The 12,004-nt window shown below is 45.0% G+C and overlaps 1 protein-coding gene across 1 annotated transcript in view; it reads left to right on the top strand.

The window, feature by feature from the left end:
* The window catches only part of LOC138489482 (zinc finger protein 154-like), a 355,232-nt gene that overhangs the window by 180,576 nt on the left and 162,652 nt on the right, over positions 1-12,004 (top strand). The window contains exon 6 of the mRNA XM_069617219.1: positions 7,170-7,244. Within this exon, the coding sequence (XP_069473320.1) occupies positions 7,170-7,244 (75 nt within the window). The remainder of the gene's footprint in view (positions 1-7,169; positions 7,245-12,004) is intronic.

The raw sequence follows: 12,004 nt of genomic DNA on the forward strand, positions 1-12,004 counted from the left end.
CAGGCCCTTCAGTTCCAGGACTGGTTGGTATCTCTAGACCTTCAGGACGCTTATTTCCATGTGCCTATCCATCTCAAACACAGGAAATACCTGAGGTTCGCAATTGGCAACTCTCACTATCAATTTCGAGTGCTGCCATTTGGGCTGACCTCCGCCCCGAGGGTCTTCACCAAGTTAATGTCGGTAGTGGCTGCAAGTCTAAGGAGGGAAGGGATTCACGTCTACCCCTACCTGGACGATTGGTTGATCAGGGCTGTTTCTTCGGAACAAGCTCAGATCCAGCTAAATCACGTGTGCCACTCCCTTCACAGACTGGGCTTCTCCCTCAATTTAAAGAAGTCACAAATGATACCATCGCAGAGACTCTAGTTCATAGGAGCGATCCTGGACACTTCCCTGGGAAAAGCCTCGCCACCAGAGGTGAGGGCTCAAGATATTCTACAGATGGTTACCAAGTTCCAACATGCCCAACGTCTCCCAGCCTTCGACTTTTTGAGGTTGCTAGGCCTCATGGCATCCTGCATTTTCCTAGTGCCAGAGGCTCGCCTGAGAAAGAGATCCCTCCAGTGGGCACTGAGGACTCAGTGGTCACAATTCTCAGGGAGAATGACAGATCTTCTTCAGGTTCCCGGCAGGGTGGCTCGAGACCTTCAGTGGTGGGCCTGTCAGGAGAACATTCTGAAAGGAGAACAGTTTTGGCAACCCTGGCCGGAGATAACAGTAGTCACGGATGCCTCACTCACGGGGCGGGGAGCCCACGCCAACAACTTGACCATCAGCGGTCATTGGTCTCCATCGGAGTCCAGACTACATATCAACCTGTTAGAGCTGAGAGCCATCAGACTTGCGCTGAAGGCGTTCCTGCCAGCTGTACAAGGGAAGAACGTCCTGATAATGACGGACAACACGGTGGCCATGCATTACCTCAACAAAAGAGGAGGCGTAGGATCACTACCCCTGTGCAGAGAGGCGATGCAGCTCTGGTTTCGGGCAATCCAAGAAGGAATCTCTCTATCGGCAGTTCACCTTGCCGGAGAGAAGAACTTGACAGCGGACGCTCTGAGCAGGCAGAACACAGTCTCCCACGAGTGGAAGCTAGCTCAGGAAGTCCTTCAAGAGATCTTCGCCCTTTGGGGAACCCCTTAGGTAGATCTGTTCGCCACCAGCCTAAACAGGAAATGCGACCTGTTCTGCTCAAGGGAATTTCCCCCGAGAGGAGCTCTGGGAGACGCGTTCATAGTGGACTGGGAGTTTCCGCTTCTGTACGCGTTCCCACCGGTCCCTGTCATTCCTCAAATGATCAGGAGGTTGAGAAGATTCCTGAGAACCATGATCCTAATTGCCCCGGATTGGGCCAGGAGAACGTGGTACCCGGACCTTCTAGACTTGTCCATCTGCCCTCCAATTCGACTTCCACTCAGAGAGAACCTACTCTCACAGAAGGGAGGTCAGGTTCTCCATCCAGACATCAAAACCCTCAACCTTCACGCTTGGCTTCTGAAAGGCTGAGGTACAAGGATTGGGACCTCCCTGATGGTGTTATGGAGGTGTTGCTTTCGGCAAGGAGGCCAGCAACATAGTCTTTATACCGCTGCCGTTGGAACAGATTCTGCAGCTGGTGTAGAGAACAGAATATCGACCCTTTTTCATGTGGTACACCAATGATTTTGTCCTTCCTACTATATTCGGCAAATTCAGGCCTTCAAGTTGGCACCATTAAGGGCTATCTCGCAGCGCTATCCATCTTTAAGCGTACTGCGGAAGAACCATCCTATTTCAAATTACCCTTGGTAATACAGTTTCTAAAGGGGTTAACCAATGTTTATCCCACAAGACCATTCCAAGTTCCCCTATGGGATTTAAACTTAGTACTAACTTTCCTGATGGGCACACCTTTCAAACCTCTCCATTCTTGTTCGTTAAGATTCCTTACCCTTAAAACTGTTTTATTAAAAGCACTTACATCTGCTAGAAGGGTGAGCGAATTACAAGCTCTTTCTTGTAAACCCCCTCACACAATATTTCACAAAGACAAAGTTGTCCTGCAAGTGAAGCCTAATTTCCTCCCAAAGGTGGTTTCTGAATTCCATATCACTCAGAAGATTACTCTACCGTCTTTCTATCCTCCTCCTCACCCGGGGAAAGAGGAAGAGGTTACACAGGCTAGACCCTAGGAGGGCTTTAAGTTTTTACATCAGTAGACTAGCCAGGATGAGACAGGCAGACCAGCTGTTTGTAGGTTACGCAGGTCACAAGCTGGGGTTACCAATAACTAAGCAGACCATTTCCAGATGGATCATTCTAGCCATTCTGGAATGTTCTAAAATGGCAGGGAAAGAGCCCCCTCAAAACCTTAGGGCTCATTCGACCAGAGGTATTGCAGCTTCATCGGCCCTCAAAAGAGGCGTGCCGGTTAAAGACATCTGTGCGGCCGCTACATGGTCGTCTGTCCATACCTTTACACGTTTTTACAATTTGGATTCCTCCTCCAGTCAAGAGACTAGGTTTGGAAGGGCTGTACTGCATTCTATTCATCAATAGAAGACAGCGTGAAGTCAGTACTCCCTCCTCCGATAATAGAATACTGCTATGGGAGCCTATCTAAGATGAGGAATACGTCGGAGGACACAATCCCTTCGAAGAACAAGTTACTTCTTACCTTGTAACGTTCTTTCGACGGGATGTTCCTCCGACGTATTCCTCATCGACCCTCCCATCCATCCCCGCAGTTCTACTTCCCTTGTTGTTGCAGCTTACGCTCCTTCAGGGTGATTAGTTTAGTCCAGAAAGTATTATTGTGGGCTACAAAACGGAACTGAGCAACGGACGCTGCGCGCGGCCTTTATAGGCAGGATGACGTCGACGTCGATACGGCGGCTGTCGAGGGACATCGACTCGGAGGACGTCGACGCGCAGCGCCCTCTAGAGAGAAAACATTTTCCAAGGCCAGCAGAGCTGGAAGGAGATATCTAAGATGAGGAATACGTCGGAGGAACATCCCGTCGAAAGAACGTTACAAGGTAAGAAGTAACTTGTTCATCTTATGCAGTGGCTGTGGATAATTATCTTGTTCCTTTAATAAAGATGATTTCTCTACAGTATAGTACATTGTACACTCTCCTCTGGTTTCTAATGGTGGGTTGCCACAGGGGCACCCATGCTCCCAGTCTAGATCTTGGGCTGGAAGTATATATCTTATGCAGTGACTGTGGATAATTATCTTGTTCCTTTAATAAAGATGATTTCTCTACAGTATAGTACATTGTACACTGTCCTCTGGTTTCTAATGGTGGGTTGCCACAGGGGCACCCATGCTCCCAGTCTAGATCTTGGGCTGGAAGTATATATCTTATGCAGTGGCTGTGGATAATTATCTTGTTGTTCCTTAATAAAGATGATTTCTCTACAGTATAGTACATTGTACACTGTCCTCTGGTTTCTAATGGTGGGTTGCCACAGGGGCACCCATGCTCTCAGTCTAGATCCTGGGCTGGAAGTATATATCTTATGCAGTGGCTGTGGATAATTATCTTGTTCCTTTAATAAAGATGATTTCTCTACAGTATAGTACATTGTACACTCTCCTCTGGTTTCTAATGGTGGGTTTGCGACAGGGGCACCCATGCTCCCAGTCTAGATCTTGGGCTGGAAGTATATATCTTATGCAGTGACTGTGGATAATTATCTTGTTCCTTTAATAAAGATGATTTCTCTACAGTATAGTACATTGTACACTGTCCTCTGGTTTCTAATGGTGGGCTGCCACAGGGGCACCCATGCTCCCAGTCTTGCTCTTGGGCTGGAATTAAATATCTTATGCAGTGGGTGTGGATAATTATCTTGTTCCTTTAATAAAGATGATTTCTCTACAGTATAGTACATTGTACACGCTCCTCTGGTTTCTAATGGTGGGTTGCCACAGGGGCACTGATGCTCAGTCTAGATCTTGGGCTGGAAGTATATATCTTATGCAGTGGCTGTGGATAATTATCTTGTTCCTTTAATAAAGATGATTTCTCTACAGTATAGTACATTGTACACTCTCTTCTGGTTTCTAATGGTGGGTTGCCACAGGGGCACCCATGCTCCCAGTCTTGCTCTTGGGCTGGAATTAAATATCTTATGCAGTGGGTGTGGATAATTATCTTGTTCCTTTAATAAAGATGATTTCTCTACAGTATAGTACATTGTACACGCTCCTCTGGTTTCTAATGGTGGGTTGCCACAGGGGCACTGATGCTCCCAGTCTAGATCTTGGGCTGGAAGTATATATCGTATGCAGTGACTGTGGATAATTATCTTCCTTTAATAAAGATGATTTCTCTACAGTATAGTACATTGTACACTGTCCTCTGGTTTCTAATGGTGGGTTGCCACAGGGGCACCAATGCTCAGTCTAGATCTTGGGCTGGAAGTATATATCTTATGCAGTGGCTGTGGATAATTATCTTGTTCCTTTAATAAAGATGATTTCTCTACAGTATAGTACATTGTACACTGTCCTCTGGTTTCTAATGGTGGGTTGCCACAGGGGCACCCATGCTCCCAGTCTAGATCGTGGGCTGGAAGTATATATCTTATGCAGTGGCTGTGGATACTTATCTTGTTGTTCCTTAATAAAGATGATTTCTCTACAGTATAGTACATTGTACACTCTCCTCTGGTTTCTAATGGTGGGTTGCCACAGGGGCACCAATGCTCAGTCTAGATCTTGGGCTGGAAGTATACATCTTATGCAGTGGCTGTGGATAATTATCTTGTTCCTTTAATAAAGATGATTTCTCTACAGTATAGTACATTGTACACTGTCCTCTGGTTTCTAATGGTGGGTTGCCACAGGGGCACCCATGCTCCCAGTCTTGCTCTTGGGCTGGAATTAAATATCTTATGCAGTGACTGTGGATAATTATCTTGTTCCTTTAATAAAGATGATTTCTCTACAGTATAGTACATTGTACACGCTCCTCTGGTTTCTAATGGTGGGTTGCCACGGGGGCACTGATGCTCAGTCTAGATCTTGGGCTGGAAGTATATATCGTATGCAGTGGCTGTGGATAATTATCTTGTTCCTTTAATAAAGATTATTTCTCCACAGTATAATACATGTCCATTATTTCATATTCAGAGCGTATACACATATCTAACGTGTATCCCAATTTCCATTACTTCCTATTCTAAGCGTTTCCACACTTATAACATATATTTACTTGTCAATACCTCTTTGGTTTACAATATACCTGTCATAATCCATATGTTAGACTATTGTTCGTATATTTTGGGTAATAGTACAAAACTCAGAGTACCGATGTATAGTCTTCACTGTTGGCCGGCTTCAATGCTCGGTCGGCCTAGTCCTTAGACTATGGTTATGGGGAGTGAGCTGTCAAACCGAAAACTATTTTTTAATCATTGGTGTTAAGGACCCACTGGTATATTTGGAGTCCTCCCTATGTGGTCTTACTAGTGTGTTTGGATGTGTTAGGAGTCTTGGGTTCATTGAAACGCACCCAGATGGAACTCCTCGTTCATTTCACAGGGGCTCATACTGTCCAGTTTATTAATCCAGTAGAGTTCCCTTTGATCCAGCCTCCTGGCGTGATCTCCACCTCTTGGTGCCTGTTGGACAACTTTGAGCGCCATGAACCTCAGTTGTGCCACTGTGTGCCTATTTTCAGTAAAATGTCTAGACACACAGGTGAGTGGATGATTTCGTCCTGATATTGCTTTTGTGTTCATTACACTGTTCTTTAATGTTTCGAGGAGTTTGTCCCTCATAGTATATTCCACAGAGACAGCTTAATGCGTAGATGACTGACTTAGTGTCACAGGTGGAAAAATGTCTTAACTTAATTTTTGCGCCTGTCCGTATTGTGTATTGACAGAATACGTTGGGGTGCAAAAAAGAAGGAACTCTAATTAATTATTTGAAGAAATGTCTGTGCTCCAGATATAAAAACTGGCCCGTGAGATAACGGTTAGCAACTCTAGACGTTATGGGACTAAGAGAAAAACAAAACAAGGCCACTAGATATGTTGGAGATGTGAACAACTGAACCAGATGGAAGTTCTGAAATGTGCCATTTTACGTATTCAAGGTTTGGAATATGGAAGACAGAGAAGTTTTGAACTATTCATACTTAATGTTTATTGCTACAGAAGCCTTTTGGGAAAAACTATTGTTTGGAAGGCAACTGTCTTTAATTTTACCCTGAAGTGGTTTTATTAAGGAAACCAGCTGGGGTACCTGGCGTTGCCTGTGTCCTAATCAAGTGGTGTCTTATGTGCCCTGGAGGATGTTGCTCTTGTCCTCATGTCAGCAAGTCTTGCTTCAGTTTGCTCTGGCATCTCATTTGCCCTGGAGAACATCGCTCTTGTCCTCTGGTCGGCAAGTCATGCTGCTGTTTGTTGTTGTTTCAGAAGCTCTTGATATTGATTTTCGCTTTGCATCAGATGGAGCTTATCCAAGTGATGATTATTTTTTGTGCAACATTTTTGTCACTCAATGGCTTTAGCACATTTGAGAAAATGTCCAAGAAAGGTCGATTGATTGTGCTCTCTTCTTGTGAATGAACTCGGATAATCTGTAACCTTGCCATCTCCCGTATTTGGAGTGGCGTGATAAACCTGTTTTTTAAAAATTCCCTTTAAAAATGCTTTTATAAACACTTTCGAACTGCACACAGTAGTAATTTCAAAGGAATAACCAACACATTGAACATTTTGCTTCAGACCCTTTTCCAAATTGTGTCTCCTAGTAACTACTGTAGTGAATCGGGTGAGCCTCAGTAAATGAGGATGTCTATGGAGTGAATTCTTTACATCCAAACATAGACTACAATCTTGCCCCAGACAAAGGAGAAATCCATGCAAAATTGGGTAGCAGTGGCTGTCGCGCGCACACACACTGTACCCCACATTGGGGGAAACACTGTGTGTTATTCAATAGGAAGGGTGTAGAGAAAGCACTTCTGAGGACAGTGAGGCGTTTATTTTTGGATCTGCTCTTTTGTGGTTATTATGAATTAAGAAACCATGTTCTGGATAATTATGTAAATACATCAAATGTTTAATCACTTTTTGAAGTTGATGATTTCTAAAAATGCACAATTGTTACAATTTGGCGCACGGAGGACTTGCTAACTTGCTCTTTGTGATTTCTTTGAGGAAAGATGAGAACTCTGCTTCCAGTTCTGCTGCTCATCGTGAAGAGGAAGTGGGAGGAGGGACCAGAGACCCAGAGCCTGGTGAGTTAACAAAGACCCTGAGAGCACCAGTAACATCTTGGCAAGAAGTTGAGTCTGCTCCATAATGCAGACATTACTGGTCATGTTCACTTGACTACCTCTTCTCACCATTGTGTTAGAACTTCTGCAGCCTAATTAGCGAACATTTGCACTGGTTATAATAATGGACGGAAGGCATTGAGCAGCCATTTTGCTGATTATGTGATACGGAACGGAGCAAAGAGGTTTTGACCCAATCATTATCTAAAAATGTCCACTAAGCAGGGCAAAACTGAACTAAAATGTGTTACATAAAATAACGGTGTTTACTGCATTTCTTTTTGTTACACAGCAGCCATACTAAAAAGAAAGGTTTGCTTTTTAATAACGTGAATGGGGCAAAACCTGTTGCTATACTCCATACTATACAATCACCAAAATTGTTTCTACGTTCATTTTCCCAATTTCTATGCACATAGGCTATGTTTTGAGTTATTCCGGCTCCTGCTGTGTGCATATCTTGAGTTGGAGCGTTGCTGATCTCCCGTCGCCATGTTACAGAAGCACCCGGTTTGCCTTGGGCTGGTCAATGGGTGATTTTCTTTTGACCTTGTTCCAGATGTTTCTTGCTTGTTACATGTCCTTCGTTTTGAATGTCAGCCATATTATCTCATCATGGTACTGGCTCTGCCAGTTTGTTGTATCTCTTGGGTTCGACAGTGTGAACTCTCTGCTCACCATGATACGAGGACTGCTGATTTGTTGCATGTCCTGGGTTGCTTTGTTGGTGGTCTCTCTTTTCACTGGATTAGAGAAGTATTTTTTGTGTGTCCTTGGTTAGACATTGTGGGATCTCTATTTGTTTCTTGGAGATCTTGGCATTTTGTTTTGGTTGTCGTGGGTTGGACAGTTGCTTATGTAGCATTTGCTCAATGCTCCTTTGACACTGTTATGACCTTGTATCACTGTGGGATGTCTGTGTATAGGGCTGCTTGTTTCTGGGAAACAGTAAGTAACCTTGTACAATTGATTTCAGAGATTCATAAAAAGGTATTTAAAATATTCTAGATTTATATATTAATGCTGTGCCAATGTCAAGGTCTGCCCTTTCCCTTGGAAGCTCTCCCGTATACCACCTTGTTAGGCAAAGTTTGAATGCAGTACCCTCTTGGACACTACACACAACTATGACTACAGGTGTAAGCAAACCAACCTTTCGTATAAGTCTGTACTACACAGTTTTGGTAGCGGGGCTGAGCATCCAGGCTTATCTCAAGAGGGTAATGTGAGCAGTAATGATGTTACAGAGAGGTCTATAATCACAGATCTTCAAACTCTTACACTCAAGGTTTCTTTGATAAATACTTATTAATGTATTCATCTGTCAGTTATAAAACATTCATTAGAAACAGGCAACTATATAAAATACACAAATATACTTTAATACTATTTCAGAACACTTTTCAAGAGGAGTAAAAGGCAAACATTATTAGAACATGAAAGGTTACAGTTGTTCTTAGACAGTGCAAATACTTGGGAGTTCACCAGAAGAATCAGTTCAATTCAATAGGCTAGGCAAAAGTCAATGGGCTAAAGTCTTGGATAGGATAAAGCGGTTCTGGTAGTTAAACGGAAAAGTCTCTGCACACGTTCTTGGAAGTAGTTTGTAAAAAGAAGAATCACATGTTGGGTCACAAGCTGATTAGGCCTGCGAGTTGCAAAAGTTTCAAGCACTTTCACCGCGAGAGGTAAGTACCTCAGTCTTGTTTCACAGTACCTTACAATGAAGAAAAAGAGGCAGCTGATGACGTCTGTTCCTGGCAGTTCCTGCAGATCTCGCTATTCCTGAGCCTCAGTCGTGGGGACCAGAGGGAGGGCGTCGAGGGACTCCTGCACTTGAACTGGTCAAAAAGCTTGCAACTGACAAACTTCAATTTCGGTGGCTGTAAGTAACCCATACAAGCTGGTGTCCCTCTCCCTGGTCCTACGGTTTCCTGCAGAAACTCTGAGGAAACTCAACCAGCTCCGAGATGGGTATCCAGGTGGCTTACTTTGGAGTTGATTGGTCCCACCAACTCAAAGGGAGAAGTCGTCCTTGGCAGGGCTTCTCTGTCGATGCGAACTTGGCGATTCGGACCTGCAGCAGGGCTTCAACGGGCAAACCAACGGTCCAGGAGTTGCAGCAGCCGTCCTCTTCAAGCTCTTCTTCGGTTCCTTCGTCCAGTGGTCGACTCTGCCTTCCAAGCCAAGAGATTCGCCTTTTATTCAGTTCTCTCCCATTCATCCCAGCCTAGCTGTCACTCACCCAGCAGGGTGGCTGTCCTTGCCGGACAGTCAGCCAGCCAATCACCACAGAGTGCATTTGGATCTCCTAGGAAACTAAGCACAGGGAGTTCTCGGGCACCTCCCTTACTTCCTGCCCACCCCAGTCACTCCTGAAGCCCGCCGAAGTCGAATGAACAAAGAGACCAAACCTGGTTTGGCACGCAGAGAAAAACTCAGAAGGACCTTTCTACAAAGAAATGGTGAAAAAAGAAGACCGGGATCTGTTAAAACAAAAGGAGGCTCAGACGCCATCTTGAAAAACATGGCTCCCGCGATTTACCGTTACTGGAGCTACGAATAGTTTGCAGTCGAGAAAAATCATGGTAGTTCGTTGTAAAACCACTGCCACCAGCCATTATGAGAGGAAAGGGTAACTTTTTACTGTTACATGAGTATCTAGACACAGGGGATACTAGTTAACCCCTCCCGCACTCTATTGTAAGATAGGGCGTGCTGGGTCTAGGAATCTAAAAGACTAGTAAAGTCAATTTCACTTTACATACTCTGGGAAACAGTAGTTTATACCAGAGGAGGTAGCCAAACCTTGGGAAAGCCTGAAAGGCTTCCCTGTGTCACTGCACTGAGGGTGCTGTGTGACACAATTGAAGAAGATGATGCCTATGGAGTTGGTTAGACTCCATAACCAAAGAAAACACAGAGGTAAAACACATATCAAAATACACGAGAGAGTGGGAAAAAGGGTCACACTCTCTCCATGTAAAAAAAAATCAAGTCCTCAAAATCCAGCAAAGTTGCTGGGGGTTTCTAAGGTGAAGGGAATTGGCAAATTTTTGAGAATTCTCCCTAGCACACCTCATTACAGCGATTGTGGACATCCTGTCCCCCGAACCTTCCAGATGGCTCCTCTCATGTGACTTTGGAACAGATAAGGAAATTGACCTTTGAAAACGCATACATGGGAAAGGCTGCTCGGCCCGTAACGGGATCATGAGCGAGTTCCTGACTGCATTGAGAGGCTGTACAGGTGTGAGGGGTGCTGTGCTCTTTGGGTTCAGTGCAGTATGACTTATTTCACCCACATACCAGGATGCAGAAGCTGCGGTTTTGTTTCTCCCCCTCTCTCATGCAATCACCACAATTCCGATGCATTTCTTGCAATTCTTAATCTGCACCAGTTGTGGTCAAAATAGTAATTTGCACATTCCCATCGTAGGACATTAAAGACAAAACATGAAACCAAGGTTTAATAAATCCATCATCTGGCCTGAATGCCCCCGGGGCAAAGGGCGGGAGTGGGGGGGGGATAATCCTGTGAGCAAAACTGGGAAGGGTGAAATAGGCACAGGATGAATTACTCTCCATAGAGCAGCAGGATCGCTTTGAGCTGAACCCGTCCAGACCCTCTGCTCTCCAGGATACGCGCCTTCTGGACTCAGTTCATTCACCGTTCCTGCTCTACAGCGTGGGTAGATTGTGAACGGCACCATCCCGACCCTCTGCTCTATGGGATGTGCATATTCTAAGCACCACCTATCCAGATTTCCTGCAGTCCAGGATGTGTAGATTCTGAACTCTGCCCATCCAAACCAGAGCTCTGTAGGAAGTGCACATTCAAATGGATTGTGTCCTCCCACGTATTCCTCATCTTAGATATTCGTATTATCAGCTTTGCTGCTTCAGAAAAAAAAATTCCACACCAGAGGACGTTGTGCTCGATGTCGTGGCGTCGATGTCCCTCGAGGGCTACCGTAGAGTGTCAACGTCATCTGCAGTATTAATGGCTCGAGCCGCGCCCATTGCCTTCATTTTTGTTTTTCCAAAGGTTTTTGCTTCGTGTGTATGGAAACGGCGCTTCAGTCTTTCGAGATGTCTTCCTCGTCTAATCCTTCTACCCCTAAAACTGGCTTTAAAAAGTTCCCGAGTTGCAGGAAGAAAATGTCCCCCATCAAGTTTGCCTCTGGTGTTTGGGTCCGGACCATCGAGTTGATGAATGCGGTTCCTGTCAAGCTATGGCGAATAAAGCTCTCAAGGAACGAAGAGGTAAATTGGCGGTGGGGGAGGAATCTTCGTAGGCCTATTCGCTCCACGGAGTCTAGGGAAAAGTCCCGACATAAATCGAAGAAATCTAGGTCGAGGAGTCGGTCAAGAAAATCTTTGAAGAAGAGACGTCACCGATCTCCCTCTTCCTCTTCTTCGTCATCTTCTGATACTGGTGTTATCACCTGTCCTTCAAAACATGATTCCCCTAGAAAATGGGAGGTGTTTAGAGCCTCGATGATGCGAATCTTCGAGAATGCGGCCCAGCCCCCTCAAAGAAATCGTGTGAAGACCATGCCCCGGCTCATTCTAAAGATGACAGTGGAAGGCCGGAGACTAGACGCTCTAAATCCAGCGAAAAATCATTGAGGGTGTTGTCGAAAGAAACCTCTCCGACACCTCATAAAAAGAGCAAGACAGGCCTATCGGTGCATAAACCGAAGGCAACACCTGACAAA

This window comes from Ambystoma mexicanum, chromosome 9, assembly GCF_040938575.1.
Source record: "Ambystoma mexicanum isolate Mex_15411 chromosome 9, UKY_AmexF1_1, whole genome shotgun sequence".
Taxonomy (NCBI): Eukaryota; Metazoa; Chordata; class Amphibia; order Caudata; family Ambystomatidae; genus Ambystoma; species Ambystoma mexicanum.